This window comes from Thermobia domestica, chromosome 10, assembly GCF_964235325.1.
Source record: "Thermobia domestica chromosome 10, izTheDome1.hap1.1, whole genome shotgun sequence".
Classification (NCBI taxonomy): Eukaryota; Metazoa; Arthropoda; class Insecta; order Zygentoma; family Lepismatidae; genus Thermobia; species Thermobia domestica.
Genome location: NC_137463.1, coordinates 233860849 through 233881732, shown reverse-complemented (window position 1 = coordinate 233881732; position 20884 = coordinate 233860849). Strand labels below are relative to the sequence as shown.

Sequence of the window (20884 nt, the reverse complement as noted above, 5' to 3'; positions counted from 1 at the left end):
GTGGTTGTTGTCGGGGTTAAGGATATGATGTTGTCTTTCCTTCTTTCTTTTGTTGATCAGTCAAATCACATAAGATGCACATTTTTCGTACAAGAATTTCTTCAATTCAGTATTATAGCATTTTGTATAATAATGTCCCTATATTGTTTAGTATGCAGTTGTTTAAATACATGTTCCCATAATTAAAATGGAATGCATGGGATATTTGGTTCTTATGGTTTCTAAACAATTTTACATCTCTGATCTCATGCCTTTGTTTTACATTCCAGTGCACTTGAACAACCCTTTGGATGTTCCAACCATAGATGTCTCTGAAAATTTTATCTTCTCTCCGAAGTTTCACAATATATATAGTCTCTTCAAAAGTTAACCTGAGTTCCTTTGTACCTAGGAGGTTAGCGTACGCGCCTTTGGCATGGGAGACCCAGTTCCGATTTCCGGGGAGCTCATGTGGTTCGGATTCAACATTATTCAGTAGGTCCCATCTCATATAGCCTCGTTGCTAAAAGGGACGTTAAACTTAAAATCAACTCAACTCCAAAGTTTACCTAGAATCAAGTTCATCAATACTGAAATCTTGGTTTTTCGGTTGTATTGTATTTTGGCTCAAGATATCACTAGGATTGTTTTGTGGTTAATAAGATCTACAATTATATTCTTCCAATTCCAACGACCATCAATAAATTTCTGTAAAACTTTTGGATGTCTTCAAGTACGTGAGACATTTACAATCGGTATAAAGTTTGAATTCTATCATATACATACAAATGAAAAGCTTTGTCCGCTGTAATAATTGCCAAATTTTGATCTCGACAATGTGTCTCCGAACTTCAATTGGTCACCACTGTACTATAACCCAAAATAACAATTCTCCGTCTTTGTAACAGCTGCGATCGATTTGGTTTTGGGACTTGTACATCTCAGTGGTTTACCCTGGATGTGTGGCGTAAGAAATGAGACCGTCATTAATATTTCCTCGTCGAATGCCTTTCGATGTTCTTTGAATCAAACATTCTCTTCCTCTTCTGCAACAGATTTTGAAGAAATGTCGTGATTCCAGTGTAATATTTACAATAACGGCGTATATAGTTCTTGAGTCCTAAAGAACCTTGAGTTCTTTAGTTGATTTCGACACCTGAATAACTGATGTCATTGACGATTTTATCACTAATTTAATACCCGTTGTTCGATACTATGTCCAAGAGCTAATACCTTTTTCTTTCAGGAGATTGCGTTATTCTACAGTTATAATTTCATTCCTGCTTTCTTAAATCTGCCAAGTACACTTTTCAAAACCTTCAGCATTTGATGTTCATTTCTAATCAGAAGTATATCATCCATGTAGAACACATTCTATAAGAACACATTAGCTAATGTTATAGACAATACATGAACAAAACACGGAAGCGCAAGTAAGGTAACCTTGAGGAAAACTTGAAAATCTGTAACTAACTTTTCGTGGGATGTTAAAAAAGGTACAATCTCCATTGCTAGCGTTATCCATTTTTGCATCTTACCAACGAAACCTTGAATAGGAAAGTCCTTTATTCTGAATGCATGATGAAATTTTTTACGAGCAACAGAAAATTATATTATTCCCATTTTGTTAATAATTATAAATTTTGTCTAATCCCTCTAATTCTTCTCTGTTCTCTAACTACTACTGGCTATGGAGAAACTAATTTGTCACTTATTATACAAAGCTGTGAACCAGAATTTATCTTATGACTTTCAAAGAATATTGGTGAAAATAACCTTCGTTTTCCGCATTCTATTGAGGCTATTTCTCTCGAAATTTGACGTTTTTCTCTGTAAATGCATCTCCGCCCTTAACAGTTTCCTGAAGTTCTACTGCATTTACATGCGGTACTATACTATGTAGTAACATAAGCGGCGATTAGGGGGTCAAAGGGGGGCAGTTGCCCCCCACATTTTTGAAGTAGCCCATTAAGGTATATAGTTTCATTTGGAAATGTAAAGTTTTTGTATGTATTACTGGTTCATAGAAACAATGGTGCCATATATTTGCCGTTGCGTGAGTACGTATTGATTGTCTTCCCGTTAAGAAAGCTACAGCTATTGGGTTTTAATTGCCACCGAAAATAACCCCCAAAATTAACCCATTGGAGGACAATTCCAGCATACTTTCACTTCTTACAAGGGCTCGATATGTTAGTCAGCCACTTTGAAACTAATTGAGAGAACATTTCGCAAAAAAGAAGTTTGTCACAAGTTATTATTTAACTGCACAAAATTTGACAGTTCCTAAAATGTCTTTTCTTCTTTCTAACTGGTAAAGAACATTGATTAAAAAGGGACTAATAAGAAACAACTTCCAGCTTTTCGATTGTTTTGCAGTGTATACGAATGAAGTGTTGTGTTTAGGGTTGTATGAGTGTATATACAATTCAATTTAGCGAATTCTAGGTTTTAGGATTATTTTGTATAACTGGAGTGCGGAGTGATTCTAAGTATTGTGTTTTGATGTGTTGCAAGAAGTGAAAACTGCACCTAATGGCAACAAACATGTTTCGGGAAGCTGCAAAAGTAAATATTTCTTTAAATGAAGCATATGCTTGTAGTATTCACTGTCTTTCATTTTCTAAGAGTAATAACACACATTTAATAGCATGTGTGAAATTAATGATTGTTTATTAATACCCAGTTTCAATGTAACTTCTACAATACAAGCCTCATTATTCATTACTATGACTAGTATTATCCTTTCTATTTATTTGTTTTGCAAATTTGTTGTTAAATAATCTCATCACACATTTTTCCAGACAGAATCTTAAGTGTGGAAAATATCCTAATCCTTGACCTTGATTCATTTGTGGTCGGAACTGTCCTTGATTATATTGATAATCATTGTATTGCCAATTCCGTTTAAAATTCCTCTGGAGCCTGCGCGACCTGATCCTTTATTTTGATCAAAATTACCTTTTCCAAAATTTCCTCTATTATTGGTATTATTTATTTTATTATCTTGATTCTTATATCTCCTACCTCTGACTGTTTCTATCATTTGCTAACGAAACTTGTAACTTCTATTTTCTGTTCTAATTTTGCTATCTGTGACAGTTTTTTTTTATTTCTTTCTCTTTTCTTCTTATGCAGTAACTTCTTTTACTATTCTCATTACCTTGATCTTTTTTCTTTACCAAAGTTCTAAGTATAACCTTTTTACTTAGTGCTCTTTTCCGTCTTCATCTATTTTGCATTTATTCTTTCACGTTTTCTGTAAAGTTCCCAAGGAATTACCTAATTTACAGTATCTTAGTACCTATTTTTCCATATAATATGGCAAAAGACCTGATGGTAGCAATTCGATTTCCTTTCTGTTCGTCATATTTTCATCTATTCATTCCGTTAATGCCAAAATACCGTATGCAAAATTAATTAGAGGCTCCTCTTCCTTCTATAACCGATCCTAATCCTATCTTACATATCCAGATTAAATTTAGAATTTGAAAACTCCTCAATCAATTCTTTTTGTAAATATTTGTAGTGAATTGTATGAATTCTATCTTTTTAGAAAGATTTTATCCATTGTCTGCTTGTGCTCTTGAATACTTATGTCAATAACGATTTCCGTTTTTCTTCATCATAACCTAATATTTCATATTCATAATCGAATTCGTCAAACATCGCTACAACTCATTATCACTTTTGATGTCGAAACGCGGAAGTCTGCCGATACCTGTGGAAACCGTTAGTTCAACTTTAATTTCATATTCAAACATGTTTTAAATTTTTACTTTGTGCTGCTTTTCTATAACGTTTTCTACTTTATCTACGATTTTCTTCAAATTCTACTTTTTCTTTCCTTGATTCTACTTTTTGTGAAATTTCAATATTTTCCTTAGGGATGTTATTCCACTTCTACTCCTATCTTCAAAGTGTCCTAATTTTAATTTTGGTTTTCCTAATTCCTCTATATTTTGTTGAAATATTTTTCTAGTTTGATCTACTTACTATTCGATTTTCCTACTTTATTCTGCTTTCGTACTCTACGAGGTGTTACTATTTTAAATATATTGTCCACTCCTACTAAAGCTCCTTGCTTACGAGTTAACACAATCTTCTCTGACATATCATTGAACACATAAAACTCTAACCACTTTTATCATAGCCCTAAACACCAAAAAGAATAAAATTCACTTTAACATATTTTCATAACACTCTTGAAATAGAAGCTTATAGAATATGTTGAATATGCTCTTAAGCACTAATATATGCATTAACCTTTGAAATATGTAACTCTATGCAGAATAAAACTTTAAATTCGAGCTATATTATTGTTGGAAACTCCTATCAAGTTTATCAGAGATGCATATAAGCAAACAAAATATGAATTTGAATAAAAATTTGATCTCTAGTTGTTACCAAGTGCTTTTCCAACGGGAAGGTAGATGGATATGATTTGAAACGAAAAGAGGGAAGCATACAAGGATAGATTGCCATATTTGAAGGCACACGCAGAGGATTACATTTTCCCTTACAAAGAAAATATTATATCTAAAAAACTCTGGTAAAAAAAAAAAAAACTATAGAGAATCAGGTAATGATTGGTAATGAAATTGATAAATAATTCAACACAAACTTAAAATTAAACTCACCTTTTCGAAATTATTTACAATATTTATCTTGTTCGAAAATATATATAGACTAGTTATTTCTTATTTGTTGCTTCCTTACATGTTTAAATTTTATTATAATAAAATCCTTGTTTTCAAAAGATATTTTTCATTCCACGTATGCTAAATGTTCACTCAGTCAGTGATTTACGTAACGTTATTCTCCCGCAGCAGGATTAACGTATTGTCTTGCTTACCGGGAGCAAAATCTGTTACAAAGGTTACTTGGAATTTCTTTGGTTACCTCGTAGGAATGATGAAATGTTAAGCCCCATGACGGCAACTAGAACAAATAAAGCTGACACTTCCCTTATGCCTTCAACAGGTTAAGATCTCGGTACAATTTCCGACATCCATTCATTCATGCTTTCTCTTAGCTATTCTTAAGTGTTTTATGTCAACAAAGCAATTATACTGAACATCTGAACATTTTAGACACTGAACACTGAACATTTTAGGCACATTTGGACTTTACTAATTTTCAAAATATTTCCGTAACTCTTACTGGTTAGATTTGTTCACTGATCTTCGTATAAAAGCCTGATAGTGTATGTTCTACAAGTTACTTGTAATTGGAAAGGTGCACTCCTTGCTTGAAAAGTGGATTGAGTACAACAGTTTCTAAGATTTTTGTGGTTCAATTTAAAGATGTTTGAAAGGGAAGATCAATTGAGTGAATTTTTACTACAGAAATCAGCATTGCAAACTATTCACTGCTCAAATTTAACAGAACAAAAGAATTTCTAATTCTTTCTTTTAGTCATGTGAATGACTCTTCTGGTGTTCTACTAAAGCTGACCTAGATGTAAAAGCTTTTTCACAGTGACTACAGTTGTATGGTCGATCACCTGTGTGCGACCTCTTATGAATTACAAGGTTCTTACTTTGCGTAAAGGATTTTCCACATAAGTTACAAGTAAATTTTCTCTCACCCGTATGAGTGAGCGAATGCTGAGCATGAAGATTTCCAGTTCGAGACCTCTTCCCACATACTTCACAAACGTACGGTTTCTCCCCAGTGTGTATTCTCTGATGGTCAATCAATGACGTACGACTTTTTACACTCTTACCACACTCGTCACAAGTATATAGTTTCGCTTCTTCATTTATCCTATTATGAATAGTTTGATGTTCTTTTAAATTCGACAGCGACACAAAGTTTCGGCCACAGACATCACACATAAAACCCTCTGACTTGTGTAATCGCAAATGAGCACTATAACTGCTGTACGAAAAATAATGTGCATTGCATGTTTCACAGATATATATCTTGTCTTTGGTATGGATATTTTCGTGATCGTCAAAGATTAATTTTTCATAAAATCCTCGATTACAAAATCTGCAACGATAAGGAGGTTCTTCTGTGTGTTTTCTATTGTGAGAGGTTAACAGAATTTGGTATAGGAACCCTCTTCCACAAATGTTACACACAAACTTAAATTCTTCCTTGTTATGGCGTCTGGCATGTTGTTTAAGATTCTGCAAAGTCTTATATCGTTTCATACAAACTTCACATTCATGATTTCGTTCTTGAGTGTGTGTCCTTTTATGTTGAAGGTAGTGTTTTGAACTTACCAATTTATCACAAATTTCACATTTACGACGACGACGAACCCCTTGAGACTTCTTAACACTGGTGTTGTCTCCGCTAATTGTATTAAGATGAGAACCCGCCTCTGCAATTTGTGAGTTCTTAACATTGGAATTCTTACATTTACGACGATGAATGACCTGAGATATTTTAAGACTAGAATTTTCACATTTACGACGATGAACCTCTTGACATTTCTTGACATTGGTGTTCTCTCCGCTAACTGTATTATGAGAAACTGCCTTTTCAGTTTGTGAGTTCTTAACACTGGAATTCCTTCCGCTAATTGTATTAAGATGAAAAAACGCCTTTTTAATTTGTGAATCCTTAATACTGGAATTCTTTCCGTTAATTTTATTAAGTTTAGGAAACACCTCTTCAATTTGTGACTTCTTAACACTAGAAGCCTTCCCGCTAATTGCTTTAAGCTGAGAAACCGCCTTTTCAATTTGTGAGTTCTTAACACCGGAATTCTTACATTTACGACGATGAATGACCTGAGATATTTTAACACTAAAATTTTCACATTTACGACGATGAACCTCTTGACATTTCTTGATATTGGTGTTCTCTCCGCTAACTGTATTATGAGAAACTGCCTTTTCAGTTTGTGAGTTCTTAACACTGAAATTCTTTTTGCTAAGTGCATTAAGTTGGGAAACCGCCTTTTCAATCTGTGACTTATCAAATTTGTCATTATTGGAGGGATGATAATAGTTGTTATAGTCTTCGTGATATGTTTGTTGATTCATTGGCACGGTCGACTTCTTCCATATTTCCAAAATTGATGCAGAACCTCTCTTAAGCAACTGCTTCCTGCAAATAATAAATAATTATTATATAAATAGTCACCTAAATTTATACCTAAAATTGAAGAAATGCGCTGTTGAGTCCTCGCTCTTGAACATTTTAAAGGCTATGTAACAAATAAATAAACGTTATACACAAAGAAATAAAAAAATTTCGGATCTCCGTTTTACCGTGCGGATGAGTTTATCACTACCCAGACCGTTCCCTGAGGATTCATATATTCAATAATTTATGAAGTCGGTGCTCAACCACTCAGGTCACATGGACTGTTCCACTCCTCCTATCGTCTTCGATAACCTCGTTTCTACATTAGAAATCTTGTACTGGTATTAATTCAATGATATGCAAAGGGTTAAAAAAACTGGATTGAGATTGGAACCTGGGTCTTTAACTTAATGCAGTATGATACAAAATTATTTCCTCTATTTATCGTGTATAGATTATAGACGTCAATCACTCTAAAATAGTAAGTCAAATTTATTACGAGCATTAGAAATAGTTGAAAATTTCACCAGATATCCAAATTACATAAAACACAACAATAAACTGATAAATCTGACTTTATTATGCCTGTATATTTATTATATAAAAGAAATTAGGGACCTATTTTCTTCCTTCGTCGGTCACAATCCACGGAGAAAATACTAACACGTATATGAATCTCACATTTTAATAATCAACATTGAACACGCTTTAGAAATCAACTGAAGAGATTATTGTAAATTTAGTGGTGAACTTTCTTTTATTTATAATTGTTTTTATTTTTATTCTTATACTTGTGTTTTCAATGTTGATGTTGTTCAGTTTCAGCCAAATGGCCCTGTGCTATGTAAAACTTAGTGAATAAATAATGCAGCGATTTTTCCAAATTCATAGCACTAAAACGCAGTACACGTATTATATCAGTCTAGAAAGCTTCACATAGTTAAACTGTCAACCTGGAACACATAAACTTATAATGTAATTGAAAATGCAAGCAATTATGAGTATTCACTCACCAGTAAGCATCACAGTATCTCAGCATAAAAAATGTTAAACTTCGCATTTCCCCAAAATTCATTGCTCCTTTGACCATGGTTTGAAAAAACCCGTTTTAAAAAAAAAAGCCCAACCCACCTCGGCTCATGTGGGTTTTTCGGGTATTTTCGGTTTTGTTTTTTTTTTCGAAATATTTCAATGTCTTTGGGGTAAAAGTGTTAAAATGTGATTTACATTTCAAGATTATCATTGTCACAACTTGCAACAATTTTCTATTCATTGCTGTTTTGAAAAAATGGCCGTTAATTTGAAATTTTACGTTAGATCGCCGCCAAAATATATACAGCTAATTTAGTGTGTCTCGTGCTTATATTCTAAAAAAATTCAACTTAAAAGACCGAAAATTGCACTTTGTAGCGTGGATACCCGCTATTTTTTTAAAGCCACCATTTTGAAATTGTACGTTGGTATGCCGCCAAAATTTATACTGGAAATTTAGTGTGTCTCGTGCTTGTACCCTAAAAATTTAAACTGAAAACATCGAAGGTTATACCCTGTAGTATGTGTGGTACAGGCAGACGAACGAACAAATGTAGATCGAATCATCCCAGAAGCCTCAGTGACGTTTGCCAAATATGAACACCAAATATATTAATTTAACAGCGTAAAATAAATGGTTTTATTTGAAGGTCACTTTCGACATTTTGTGCATTCAATTAGGGGAAATTCCAGAGCATTTGTTGCAAGACGTTTCTTTCCAGAAAATTAATTTAAACAATTAAGAAAGACATAATTCATATTTTATGAAGTAAATGTTTCAAAATGTCTTAAAACGAAATTAAATATCTTCTAGCGTAAAATAAATAGTTTTATTGTTGAAGTATTCAATTTCTATTGCGGGAATTTCCCGAACATTTCTTTCGTGACATTTTTTCCCTCGAAAATGCAGCTTTCGAAATTTCTTTACTGTACATCAAAACTTCCACTAGTACGGAAGTTTGAATTCAGCACTTGAAGTAGTAAGTGTTACGTAGTTTTTGGAACTCTGAGCATTAAGCTTGTTAAATTTGACAAAATTTTTTACGCTATTGTTGGTGTTGGTTCTAAAGAATGCTTATTTGAAGAGTACCAACAAATAACTGAACTAAACTGTTATTGTTGGAAAACTAAATTTTACTGAAGAATACTTGTGCTACCATCAAAGGTAAGAAATAATACTAATAGTTTTACTAATGCACTACATATTTACTGGTAGTACCGCCACATATGGCTTTAAACTCGTCAAACGTAGGGGAAACCAGGGCACATTGTCACAAGGGGCACGTTGTCACAGTAGCAATTCTGAAAAAAGCGAAAACATTAGCGCGCCGGTGCTGCTTTCTTGTTTACTTACTAGATGCCACTACTAACTGTACTCGTTTGGAGATGCACGGGAAAAATGGAGCTGCGTTAGTTGAACTTTGTCTGTATTCAATGCCGGAATGTATATTTTCCGAGTCCTGAAATTTGCTGTTTTGTGTGTTCGTGAAAGCGGTAGAAGCAAATATTCTTGTGTGTGTTATGTAGGTTACAAATAGAGCTTCGTAATGTGCTACTTTGAATGCGCCTAATCTTGTCGTTTGGTATAGATATTTTGTAAAATGATTAATGGCAACGCGTGGGGCAAGTTGTCACAACTGTATAGATCATAGAACATAGTATATAAGTCCAGTTCAGAGCGAGTTACATTAGACAGAGAAAAATATGTTATGCACAAGATAACAAAGTATGTGTATACTAAAAATTATAATTTTCGACCTTACATGAGCATCACAAGAAACTAAAACGTGAAAATTGTGAAAAGGTGCCCCGGTCTCCCCTATGAGGGATAACGTCCATCGGCATATATGCGAATCGGCGACCACACTATTTACGAAAAGTATTTTCTAAAATATAAAATTGCATTTTTTTTAAATAGGCTATAAGCATAATCAATACATTAATTTGTTATGTAATTATCTCAAGCTAAGGTAAGGTTTTTTCATTTATTCAATGCATTCAGAGCTTTATAAAGGTCTTATGTAGAATGTTGTTGTATACCTTAACGTGAAAGCATTTAATTCGCCCGAGGAAAGTCCAAAATTTGATAAAAATCACTTTCAATGTGATCAACTTAGTTGTAGCAATAATATATTAACAAAAAGCTCAAAACCTAGGTGGGTTTTAAGGTGTTTTTTTCATGTGGGTCCAACCCGAAAATACTCGGTGTTTTTTTTCGGGCTGGGCCCACTTGGGCAAACCCTCCCTTTGACACAAAAACTTTCAAGCATTTCCGTTTTCACAATAATGTTACACTTGAAAGTAACTTAGAATGAGACTCACATAATATAAAAGCAATATGGGTTGTACTTCACATTTACCCAAATCTCATTGCTCTTTTGAGGAACTTGAGATAAACTTCAAGCAAAACTTTTGATGATCCTATCCCAAATCTTTCTTTTCTGTTTTTTCTTTCTTTCTTTTTGTTCTAATGTAATATTATTCATACATGTTGCTATCAATTGAAGTTGTTTGGTGGATAATCTTAACATCCTTAATAGTATGGTTGGGCATCCGTAAATGTTTTGACAAGCCTGATACAGAAGAATTCTGAACCTTACAGTCTCTTATATGTTCCATGATTCTGGTATCAATACATCAAATATCATACTGCCATGGTTACAATTATTAACAAATTACTTTCTAAAATCACTAAACTGATTTCCAATGTTAAAGGGTGATTTGTAGCCAAGGGCGCCGATTTCTCTGTAACTTTGCCGGGGGCGGGGGGCATTCACAAAAATACATATAACAAGAAAAAATTCATATAAAATACATACTCATAAAAATACAGGGGGCCCACATGAGCTTTGGGGGGGGGGGCCGGGGCCCACAGGATCGACGCCCTTGTTTGTAGCTAGGAAAAAAGGAACATCTTCGAAACATACCTAATAGGAACTTTATTAAAACCAAAAGACAGCCCTGGCCAGAAGGAAAGAAATCATCGTATTGTTTGTTACCCTATGGTATTGTATCATATTGTATTGTTTATCATTGGATGTACTATTAATCTTAGAAACTCGTTTTCTATATTTTCACATGGTGTAACCCGAGTAACTATTAATTTTGCCTAAATCAGAAACATTGTTTCTTGTTTCTTCATCGTCAGTTCAAACCAGACTATAAATTCTGAGAAAGAAATTAATCTAGACGTTAGTCTTAATTTTAAACGAGTATGTCCACCTTCTATTTTTTTTAAAATGCAAATTTTCTGTAAAATTTGACGTGAATTTATTGTTCTGTCTACTAAATGTCAGGTCTAGAAATTCCACCCTATTATCTTTTTCAAATTCAATACCAAATTCACAAGCTAACCGTTCGTTATTGTCAGAAACAGGTAGACATACAACGCATGATACTCGAAATAATATTCTCGAGTATTGTTGGCTCTCGCAGCTTTAGGTCTCGCAGAAATAATATTCTTCAGAATCCAACACCCTTTGCGACATATCTGCTCTGACGATAAAACTTATGGTCTCGGTATCGGTGGTAGCTCATGTGGTTCGGATGCCGAAAGTCTGTTGAAAGGGAAGCTAAATCCCAATTTAATCACATCGGGGATCTTTCAGACAAAGAAGTGCGTGGGCGCATGCTGCAAGTCTGCTTAACTTTCGAAATGTTTTCCATGGGTGATTGTCCAAAGAATCGGACAATGGTAATCTATGGGCGTTAGGTCCGGCGAGTATTGTTGATGGCACAGTGTTTCCCAGTCAAGATGCTGAATGATATCCCTGGGCGTCCTTGCCACATGCGGTTTCACATTGACGTAATGTACAGCACACCCTTGCGATTAGCCAACGCTGGTTCCTCCTGCTGCAATGTTTAAAGGACTACGATAAATGAACAGGCACATTAAAGTCTGTTTTATCAATAAATTAATAACAATAATGCGCCATAGAATTTCCTCATTACAAATTAATAAACTGATTTATATTTTAATATGGATCTGTCAACAGGACATACGAATATACACAAGCAATAGCCTGGGCATTGTATTTTATCAATGGCAATATTAATTTCAACATGTAATCTTACTTGACGTAAACATTCTAGAAGTAGCAATGTTAAATACTAAAAAATGTAAATCACTAGAATACTTGTGCAATTTTTTTCTAGTTAATAAAACATTACATTATTTGATGCCATATCACATCGTCGGATGAACCGTTTGAAATAAATTCGATACATAGCACTTTGCTCGTGTTGGTATTTTCTTATATTGCTTTCATTAAAAATAAGTATCTTAAGAAAGAAGGGTTCAAACCAGGATTTATGAACATTTCCCCATCCCGCTTCCCGAAAAAAAAAAAACCTCCAAAAATATACTTCGAAACTTAGATTGAAATGGTAACCTTAATGCGACCATAGTTAGTTACTTCAATAGTGTTTCTCATGAGGGACGTATGCGAACCATGACAGCTAGATATTCATGAAAATTGGTATCCTGACTAATTGTAGATCGCTAATCATCGTGGTGATTGTCACTCGGTGCGGAAATGCCTTGTTTATCCTCTACATATAATATATATACCAAGAAGTGACTGGTGACGCTGTGCCAAATTATACACAAAAGAACGCCGGACAAAGGCAGAAAATGAAAAATGTACGCAGGTAACCTGATACCTACGGGAGGGGGACAGTGTTGCCAAGAAGTTGATACAAAAAAGTCGATGAATGGGAGATGAAATGCCTCCAATTTTGGGTGAAAAGTCGTTAAAATTATTCGTGGAACTCTGTCTTACTTTCTCTCTCATCAAGTATGTTATCATATATATTAAATATGTGATTAATTCAAGATATAATATATCTTCGCTTGAAAAGCGTATACGTAAAAACGTAAATCAATCATACATAACAAGCAATAATTTCACTTTTAGTACAATATATATTTTTTACTTTATGGTGAATTTCATTTCAACGAAATCAAAAATGAGTTTAGAAAAATGAACAAAAGTAAAAGTCTACACAGAAAAAAAAATCTTCCTATCTCCTTTTACTCAAATTTCTACAGATAATCAGCTTGCTATCGGTAATGTATTATTTGTGCCTCTAAACGGAAGCTTTGCAAACTAAAGGATATTAGAAGTTGGAGTTGGTTCCCGTTAGAGCGCAAGAGATACCAGTAATCGAAGTGGGAATAAGGAGATAAATGCTACGTACTTTGCCAGCTCGTCAACACTTTCGCTGATTTAAATAGGCAAAAGAGAAATAAACATATATGTGAACTATTCGAGTTAATAGTAATTCGAATACAGGACTAGTTGTTTGCAGAACAAAAGTCGCTAGATTTGTAACTAAGTCGCCAACTTGTCATTCAAAGATCACCAAAAAAGTCGTTAATCGGAAAAAATATTTTTTGTCGCCATCCTGGAAGTCGGATCCCCTAGATTTAACGACTTTTTCCCCAAATTGGCAACACTGGAGGGGGACACGTAAACAATATGGAAGTAATGTCACACAAGCAGCGTTGCCATCCCAACACAAACTTATAGTTTTTCAAATAGAAGGTATATCATTTTATGGTATTAAAACAATTCGCATAAAACATGAAAGAAAATAAGCAAAAGGAGGGTTATCATCGTTTGCAAATAAGGGAGATATAGCGCTCTAACTTCGAGAAATTATGGGGTCCATACAGTGAAACGAACAAGTGTACAACAACAAGACTGCAAAAAGAACAAATGTACAGTACAGAGTAAACTACAGCATGCACAGCATCTAGTGACTAACACAGGATTCAGCTTAATATAGGGCTGAATACAGGATTCAGCCAAAAAAGGGCAAATGTTAGAGTAGCCGTAGACAGAAGTAGTCCCATGTGACAATGCGGAAACGGGAACAGCAAGTCTTCCTGAAGAAGTCCCATCTCAAATTCTTCCCGAGAGCTTTAAAACAACCTGTCTTGAGATTGCAACACCACATAAAATACTGTATCCTGAAGCGGGCTCGGCTGCAAGTATACGAATATAATTCACGTTGAAAAATAGTATAATGCACATGTAATATTTGTGCTAAGTTTAACTGCAATATCTAGAATAGGGAAAAAGAAGGATATATATAGATATATATGTTTATATATATTACATGACTTTCTAAACATAGTACTATTCATCCACGTATCATGGCTAATAGTCATTCTCTTTAGAATGAAACAGGCTTTCAAATGGTGGAATGGTAACATATGCATCCTCATAACGTAAAAAATAAATAAATAAATAAATAATAGGGAAATTTCTTCCAAAAACTCCTTTTTCGAACTCTGGTGTTCTCTGGAGTGTTCCCGGCTACAGGTATTCGAATATAATCTACCTTAAAAATCAGGGTTGGCTGGTTTAAACCATGGTTCCAACCAGATGTTTTTTTTTTTCAAAAAAAAAAAAAAAAAAAAAACTGGATTAAACCAAAAAGTGCAAGTTCGTAAAAGTGTAAGTATTCGTAAAATCTGGATGAACACACATTTGTGGGTTATCACGTTTCATTCCCGTATATTATTCGTATTATATTCAAACCTAATTCCCCATTCATTACTCAAAGTCACTACAAAAGCAACTTTTTTTTTTTAAATATAAGTTCACGAATGTTTCTTTTGTGATTTTTTAATAGTGTTATTATTGTTATGCAATTGCAATCAAAGAAAAATTCTAAATATTGTTTCGTTTTAATAATGTTTACTATTGATAAAATACATCGAAATGCTGTACTTTATTTCGGGGAGGGGAAGGGGGACATACAAATCCCACGAGAGGCATTTATTGAAATCATAAGTATCTTTCGTATCTATTTATGTATAAATGGGTCAGAGCCAAAGTGGACTCAAACAATTCGTATCTTTATTCACTCTTCTTACTGATATGCAAATTAAGTCGTTGTATTTCTTTAACTTTGACTAATAAAAGTCGTAGTGACCTAACTTTGACTAATTAGTTCTTCTGTACTCTTCAGTATTTTGAAATTGTCCATATGGAATTCTGTATAATGGTTTCACTTGTGCAACTGTTTATCTTTTTGTCCTTCTGAAATGGCTCTTGGCAATTATATTAACAAATATGTAAACACATCAGTACAACGTATTTTAATCAGGAGTTCTTCATGAGTGAGTCGGCAGACGTATCGCACTTGTGGCCAATTAGTCCCGGTTTCGATGTTCAAATGGAGGACAATTTCTCTCGGATGTAAGTCGAGAACCGGTTTGGATTCCGCTTTAAGCTTATGTGACCCCTTCCAGCATAACCGGTTGTTTAATAATAATACCAAGGTGAAACGAACTTATTCCTGTCCATATGTGATATAAATGCATAGAGCAAATTAAACTAAAAAACCTGGTTTAAACAAAACAAAAAAAAAATTATTTATTTTTTCAATAAAAACTATGGTTTTTGCCAACCCTGTTAAAAATACTATATCTTATACGCAATGCGTATGCCAATTTTCGTAGCAATATCTAGAACAGTTACGCGGGTATAAATATTTCTCAATTCTGTTTGACGGTACAAATGAGATACAAAGGCGTTCAATACGCCTTGCACAGATGGATATAATATTGTCACTAGTTGCAATATGATTATGTCATTAGGTGAACATATTTTGATTCTTTGGCTTCAAAATGGTAATAATTCTTGGTTCGTAATGTGCACACGTAAACCACAATGGACACTGAACTTGATATCAGGACCAGACAATGGGCAGTGAAGGAATTCCTGTGCAAAACCGATGATGAATCATCCACATCAGTTCATAGGAAGAAGATTATGGTTCATGGGGATCAGACATTGGACCGTAGCAATATCCACTGTTGGCTGCAGCGGTTTAAAAAACCTAGTTTTCAGATCAGGGAAGAAAAGTATGGCCTCTCTTTTGTGATATTAGTGCGGTGTTATTTTCAAAGACTTTTTGGAACATTGACCCACAATTAATAAGGAATGTTATTGTTTGTCACTGGATAAGATACGATGTACTCTCCAGACCAAGAGACCGAAGCTGCAAGGTAAGGTCATCCAACTCCATCACGACAATGCCAAGCGTCAGACAGCTACTGTGAGAGTAGATAACCATGAAAATGCGATGAGAAGATGTCCCTCAGCCTCCCTATAGCTCGGACTTCGCTGCTTTGAATTTCTTCCTGTTTGGTCGTCTGAAGGCCAACCTACGAAGAAAAGCATTCGACAGTGACAACGCCCTCATTTCTTGAATGAAACATTGGTGAAAACGTCAGCCACTTAAACTTTACCAAAGAGCATACAAGGCATGGAAAGAACGTTGGACGAGATCATCAATCAAAGTATATTCTCTTAAAATATGATACTATAACCATCTGTGTAAAAATTATTGAACGCCTTTTGCACTATCGGAGAATCGCAAACCACGCATTATACTCAAATTACACCACTCAATTGGCATTGGCCAGTACAAATGCAACAAATTCACATAAAAAGCAGCTAAAACAACACCTACTTCCTTTGTTTGCCTTAAAATTAATTCATAAAAAGTGTTCTTAATATAAAACGACGAATGGCGAGAGGGGGAGGAGTTAAATCCTGTAAGTTTATATTTTAATATATATTCATGAACTGTGGACCTAAAGCACCGACAAACAATACTGTCAAATTTTCTTTTCCTTTCACTTTAGCTAAGCAAGGACACAAATATTTCTACGCTACCCCAAAACATGCAGTTTCATTTTAAGCCGAAACTTGAAGAGAAGTCATCACCTTACATCGTCGAACGCAGGAAAAAAAAAAAAAAAAAAAAAAAAAAGACATGCATTTGGTATAAAATTACACCCTTTGGACATAAGACAAGATAAAGTCACTTCGAAGCAAGCATATAACTTCCAGGATGATATGTGTGCGTGACAAAAAGTTTGTGCCAAAAGGATTAGTAAAGCCGCTTTCTTACATCTCTAGCTCTACGATCTGAGGCCTAACTGGTATTTGCCTAACATGTTCTGAAGGAAGTGAAAGAAATCTTCAGTCGGGATGGCTGTTCTTGGAATCCTGAACGTAATGGAGGATTTTACTCCTCTTCTATATTATATAGAATTACTCACCTCTTTGTCTACTTCTTCCTTCCTAGAAATCGAAATATAAGACAATATAAGTGAAAAAAAACTGTCTCACGAAACGTGGATGGCTCTTCACGAATTCCTTTTATACGACACGGGAATTCTAGTTTCGTTTTAAATATGTAAAATAGAACATGTCAGGCAAAGTAGGAATACAGCTTTAAGTGTACGGACAAAATTTAATAAAAACCTAATTTTGCCCAATAAACTTCAATGTTACCCAATAAAGCCCAATTTTACTCAATAAAATCCACTGGGCTTTTTTTTTTTTAACTTGGGTTTTTTACAACCATGTTTCTAATATAACCCTTTCAGATATTTTCCGTACACCTATTCCTCCAGTGAGAAAAATTGCCATTTCAGGGTTAAATAACACTAATCTTGATTCAAATCATTGATTTTAAAAAAATAATCATCTGATTTAAATCAGGTACATTTATATCAATCAACCATAAAAAAAAAAAAAAAAAAAAAAAAAAATTACATTCCCCGGTTTATTATCACGCGTCAAATACTTACATTTTGCCTGCTAAAGCTGCTGAAAATGAAACACTTTCAGCATGACTAGGGAATGCAGAAGATCTTGAGGATACTGCTGCTCCTGACTCAATCGTTAAATGATATTTAGAATCTGTTTCTGATAACGTTTTCGCTTCTTCACTATCAACACCATCAGCAAGTAAATTGCATTTCTTCCTTCTGTATGATTATAATCAATATCGTTGTTGTTGTACCTACTTTCTTCTTTATCCTCTTCCTTTACATTTACAGCTTTTCCTTGTTTATCATTATCACTTAAAGGTTCTTGTTTAGGTACGTTATTTTCAGTTGTATGTGCCTCGTTGAAGGATACAAAAAAAGGATCTCTAGATAAATGTTCTGGTAATCCCACATCTTCATTTATGTAAATTTCACTATACTCAGCTCCACACATAACCTACATAAATGAAGACAAATTTATATAAACAAACACAGATTCCAAATAGGTATCACTATTTCAGATTGCCCTTAATTAGTCTTGTCAGTCATGCTACAGATTTGTAGAGGAACAAGAGTATTGGAGATCTTAAATACACAAACTGGTATTTTAGTAATAACTAAAGAGCAGGTCTTTCAGGAGCACTCCTAAGTTATATTATTATATACAGATGGAGACCAAATTTATGGGGATTCAAAATCATGTGATAAAATCTTTAAATGGAGAAGGTGGCAGCTATTCAATTATTGATACTGCCATACTGTTTCTCGATATAATGGAGAAGCAGTATAATAAATGTGTGTGCATTAATTTTAAGTGCATTACATTTTTAAGTAATCATTATTATTTTCAACGCTGATATTTTATTATTAAAACTGTTCTGTTATGTGTATCATAGCATTTCTACTTGTTGCAAAGCTGAAGGCTCGCGTCTTGCAGCCAAGGCCCTTGCCTAGCAACCAGCAGCCAATCATCGTCCCACCTGTAGTTACATCACTACGGTGGGCGGAACTCACGTGAATCACATGAGTGCGCCAAACAGCTACGTAGAACAAAGATGAGAGCGTAATTCAGTTTCGTGCCTTGGCTGGAAGGACTCACAAGGAACTACAAACGCTGCATCACCAAATTCGATAACTGCAACCAAAATATGTAATATATGCTATATTAATCTGAAAATGGACGTGTCATATGTTTGTATATCTTCTTAAAAGATTGTAAGTATGCCTCACAGCCGTAACAAATACTTTTCCAATGAATATCTCTTGTTGGCGTGATTTCCTACGATTGCCTATTGTACTCCAATTTGGGGTGCACATGATTTGCAAAGCTTGGATATACGGTAAAACCTGTCAACTTGGTCACCTCTCTAAGTTGGCCACCTGCTTATCTTGGCCTGGTTCGTCTTGAACCTGCATTTTTCCATAATATATTCGTTACTTATTACTCTATAAGTTGGCCACCTGTCTATCTTGAAAGTTGGCCGCATTGAAGCAATGTTTAACCTATATTAATAATGATAAATTTACTTGCGTATCTTGGCCAAGCGATTACGTTTTGATATTTTTCTTAACTCTTTCGTATTCCCGTATGAGAGCCAAATGTTCTGTATTTGTTACTGGAGACAGAGAAACACAGATTCCCATGATTTGTACTTGGAGGTCAATGGCCAGAACACTACCCTGACAAAGGGGCGGTGAAGGAAGATGCGAATAACAAAAAGCACGTACAGGAATTCAGAAAATGCTTGAACGTATTTGTTTACTCTGTTTGTTTTGGTAAAACCATTAGCTATATCGGCTCCTTTCATCAGTTGGAAGCTTTAGTAATTCCGTAAATTCTCAAGGTTAAAGCTAACCATCTCAATTGTCATTTATTGGCACCTGACTACTTGTCGAAAGGTAGTGGATATTTTGAGATATGAATTCCCTTTAGATTTTCTCAAAACATCTTTCGCTCCAAGGAAAACACTTGTAGCTCATTAACAAGAGGTAGTTACTAGAAAATTAGATGTGCATATGTGCAAAAAAAGAATGAAAGACATACATCTAGAATGAACCACCATAAATAAATTTATTAATAACTGATTTGCTTTCGAAAGGTATCTACAGAAAATACTTGTCACTGCATAAAAATGCACTGAATAAAAATAATATAAACTGCTTAAAAATCATTGAACTTATAATTTTGCTTTTCTTGTTTTCAATTTGAATAACTCAGTGTGCTACAATACCAATTTCGCTAAACTGCATACATATGTTTCGATTTTATGGTTGTTTGTGTGATTGTGTTTTCCATCCGAATAATTCAGTGTACCAGACTAATTTTCAGGAAGAAAAAGGTACATATATTAAATATACTGTAGTCCTTTTTTTTTTAGTATTGTTGTGATTACTCTATATACATTATTTTAAAGTAACTGTCGTGGTATTGCTTATTAAAATTTTACCATCAAATGAAATGAAATGAAATCTTTAAGCTTTACGTCCCACGGTTATGCCGGTTAGGCTAAAGGAGACGGTGATGATGAGTAATGAATGAAATGGTGGAATGAAGAATGTGGGAGGAAACGGGAGAACCCCGAGGAAACCCACGCACACGATGTTTGTCCACCACAAAGTTCACTTGGCGGGGGCTGGGATCGAACCCGGGAACCAGAGGTGAACGCTCTACCACTGAGCCACCGCGGCCCCAATTTTACCATCAAGTAAAACTAGATATCCTATTCTAAAAATATACCAATCACACTTATTTTCTGTAAGTTGGCCACCTGTCTAAGGTAGCCACTTTTCAATGCTACCGATGGTGGCCAACATAGACAGGTTTCACTGTATATGTCATTTCATATTGCATGTTATATTTCAGTCTAATTAATCTCCCGATGATGCTGAAAGTGATTTTATATTGCTGTTAAGAGGTTACTATTTGAATCTAGCTTATGTGTTGTTGTCGGTGGAAGTAGCTCTCGCGAGAGTGACAACTTGTTTCATCGTCAACGCTCGAGCCAACATACAAATAGTGACTACATAATATGTTTGCTAGTTAAAACACACAGTTAAGAATACACATTTACAATATTCTATTTCTAATAGTAATTTCTACTCATAAGTTAAAATATACAATAAAAAGAAGTGTTACGCGTTTCGGACAACACGTCAGTGGGAAGAAGTTTTTAGTGGTTTCCTTTCGGTAAGTAAAATTCACAGACCCGTTAGACTGACGGCCAAGTTTTTCACCATTCTATATAGTGT

General features: G+C 34.5%; 1 protein-coding gene across 1 annotated transcript in view; it reads right to left on the bottom strand.

The window, feature by feature from the left end:
• Positions 1 to 3023: 3023 nt before the first annotated feature.
• Positions 3024 to 20884, bottom strand: part of LOC145661845 (uncharacterized) — a 28158-nt gene continuing 10297 nt past the window's right edge. Inside the window, exons 3-5 of the mRNA XM_081727184.1 lie at positions 17890 to 18092; positions 17675 to 17815; positions 3024 to 7044 (exon numbers count right to left, since the gene is read on the bottom strand). Of these exons, the coding sequence (XP_081583310.1) occupies positions 5394 to 7044; positions 17675 to 17815; positions 17890 to 18092 (1995 nt within the window). The 3' untranslated portion in view covers positions 3024 to 5393. The remainder of the gene's footprint in view (positions 7045 to 17674; positions 17816 to 17889; positions 18093 to 20884) is intronic.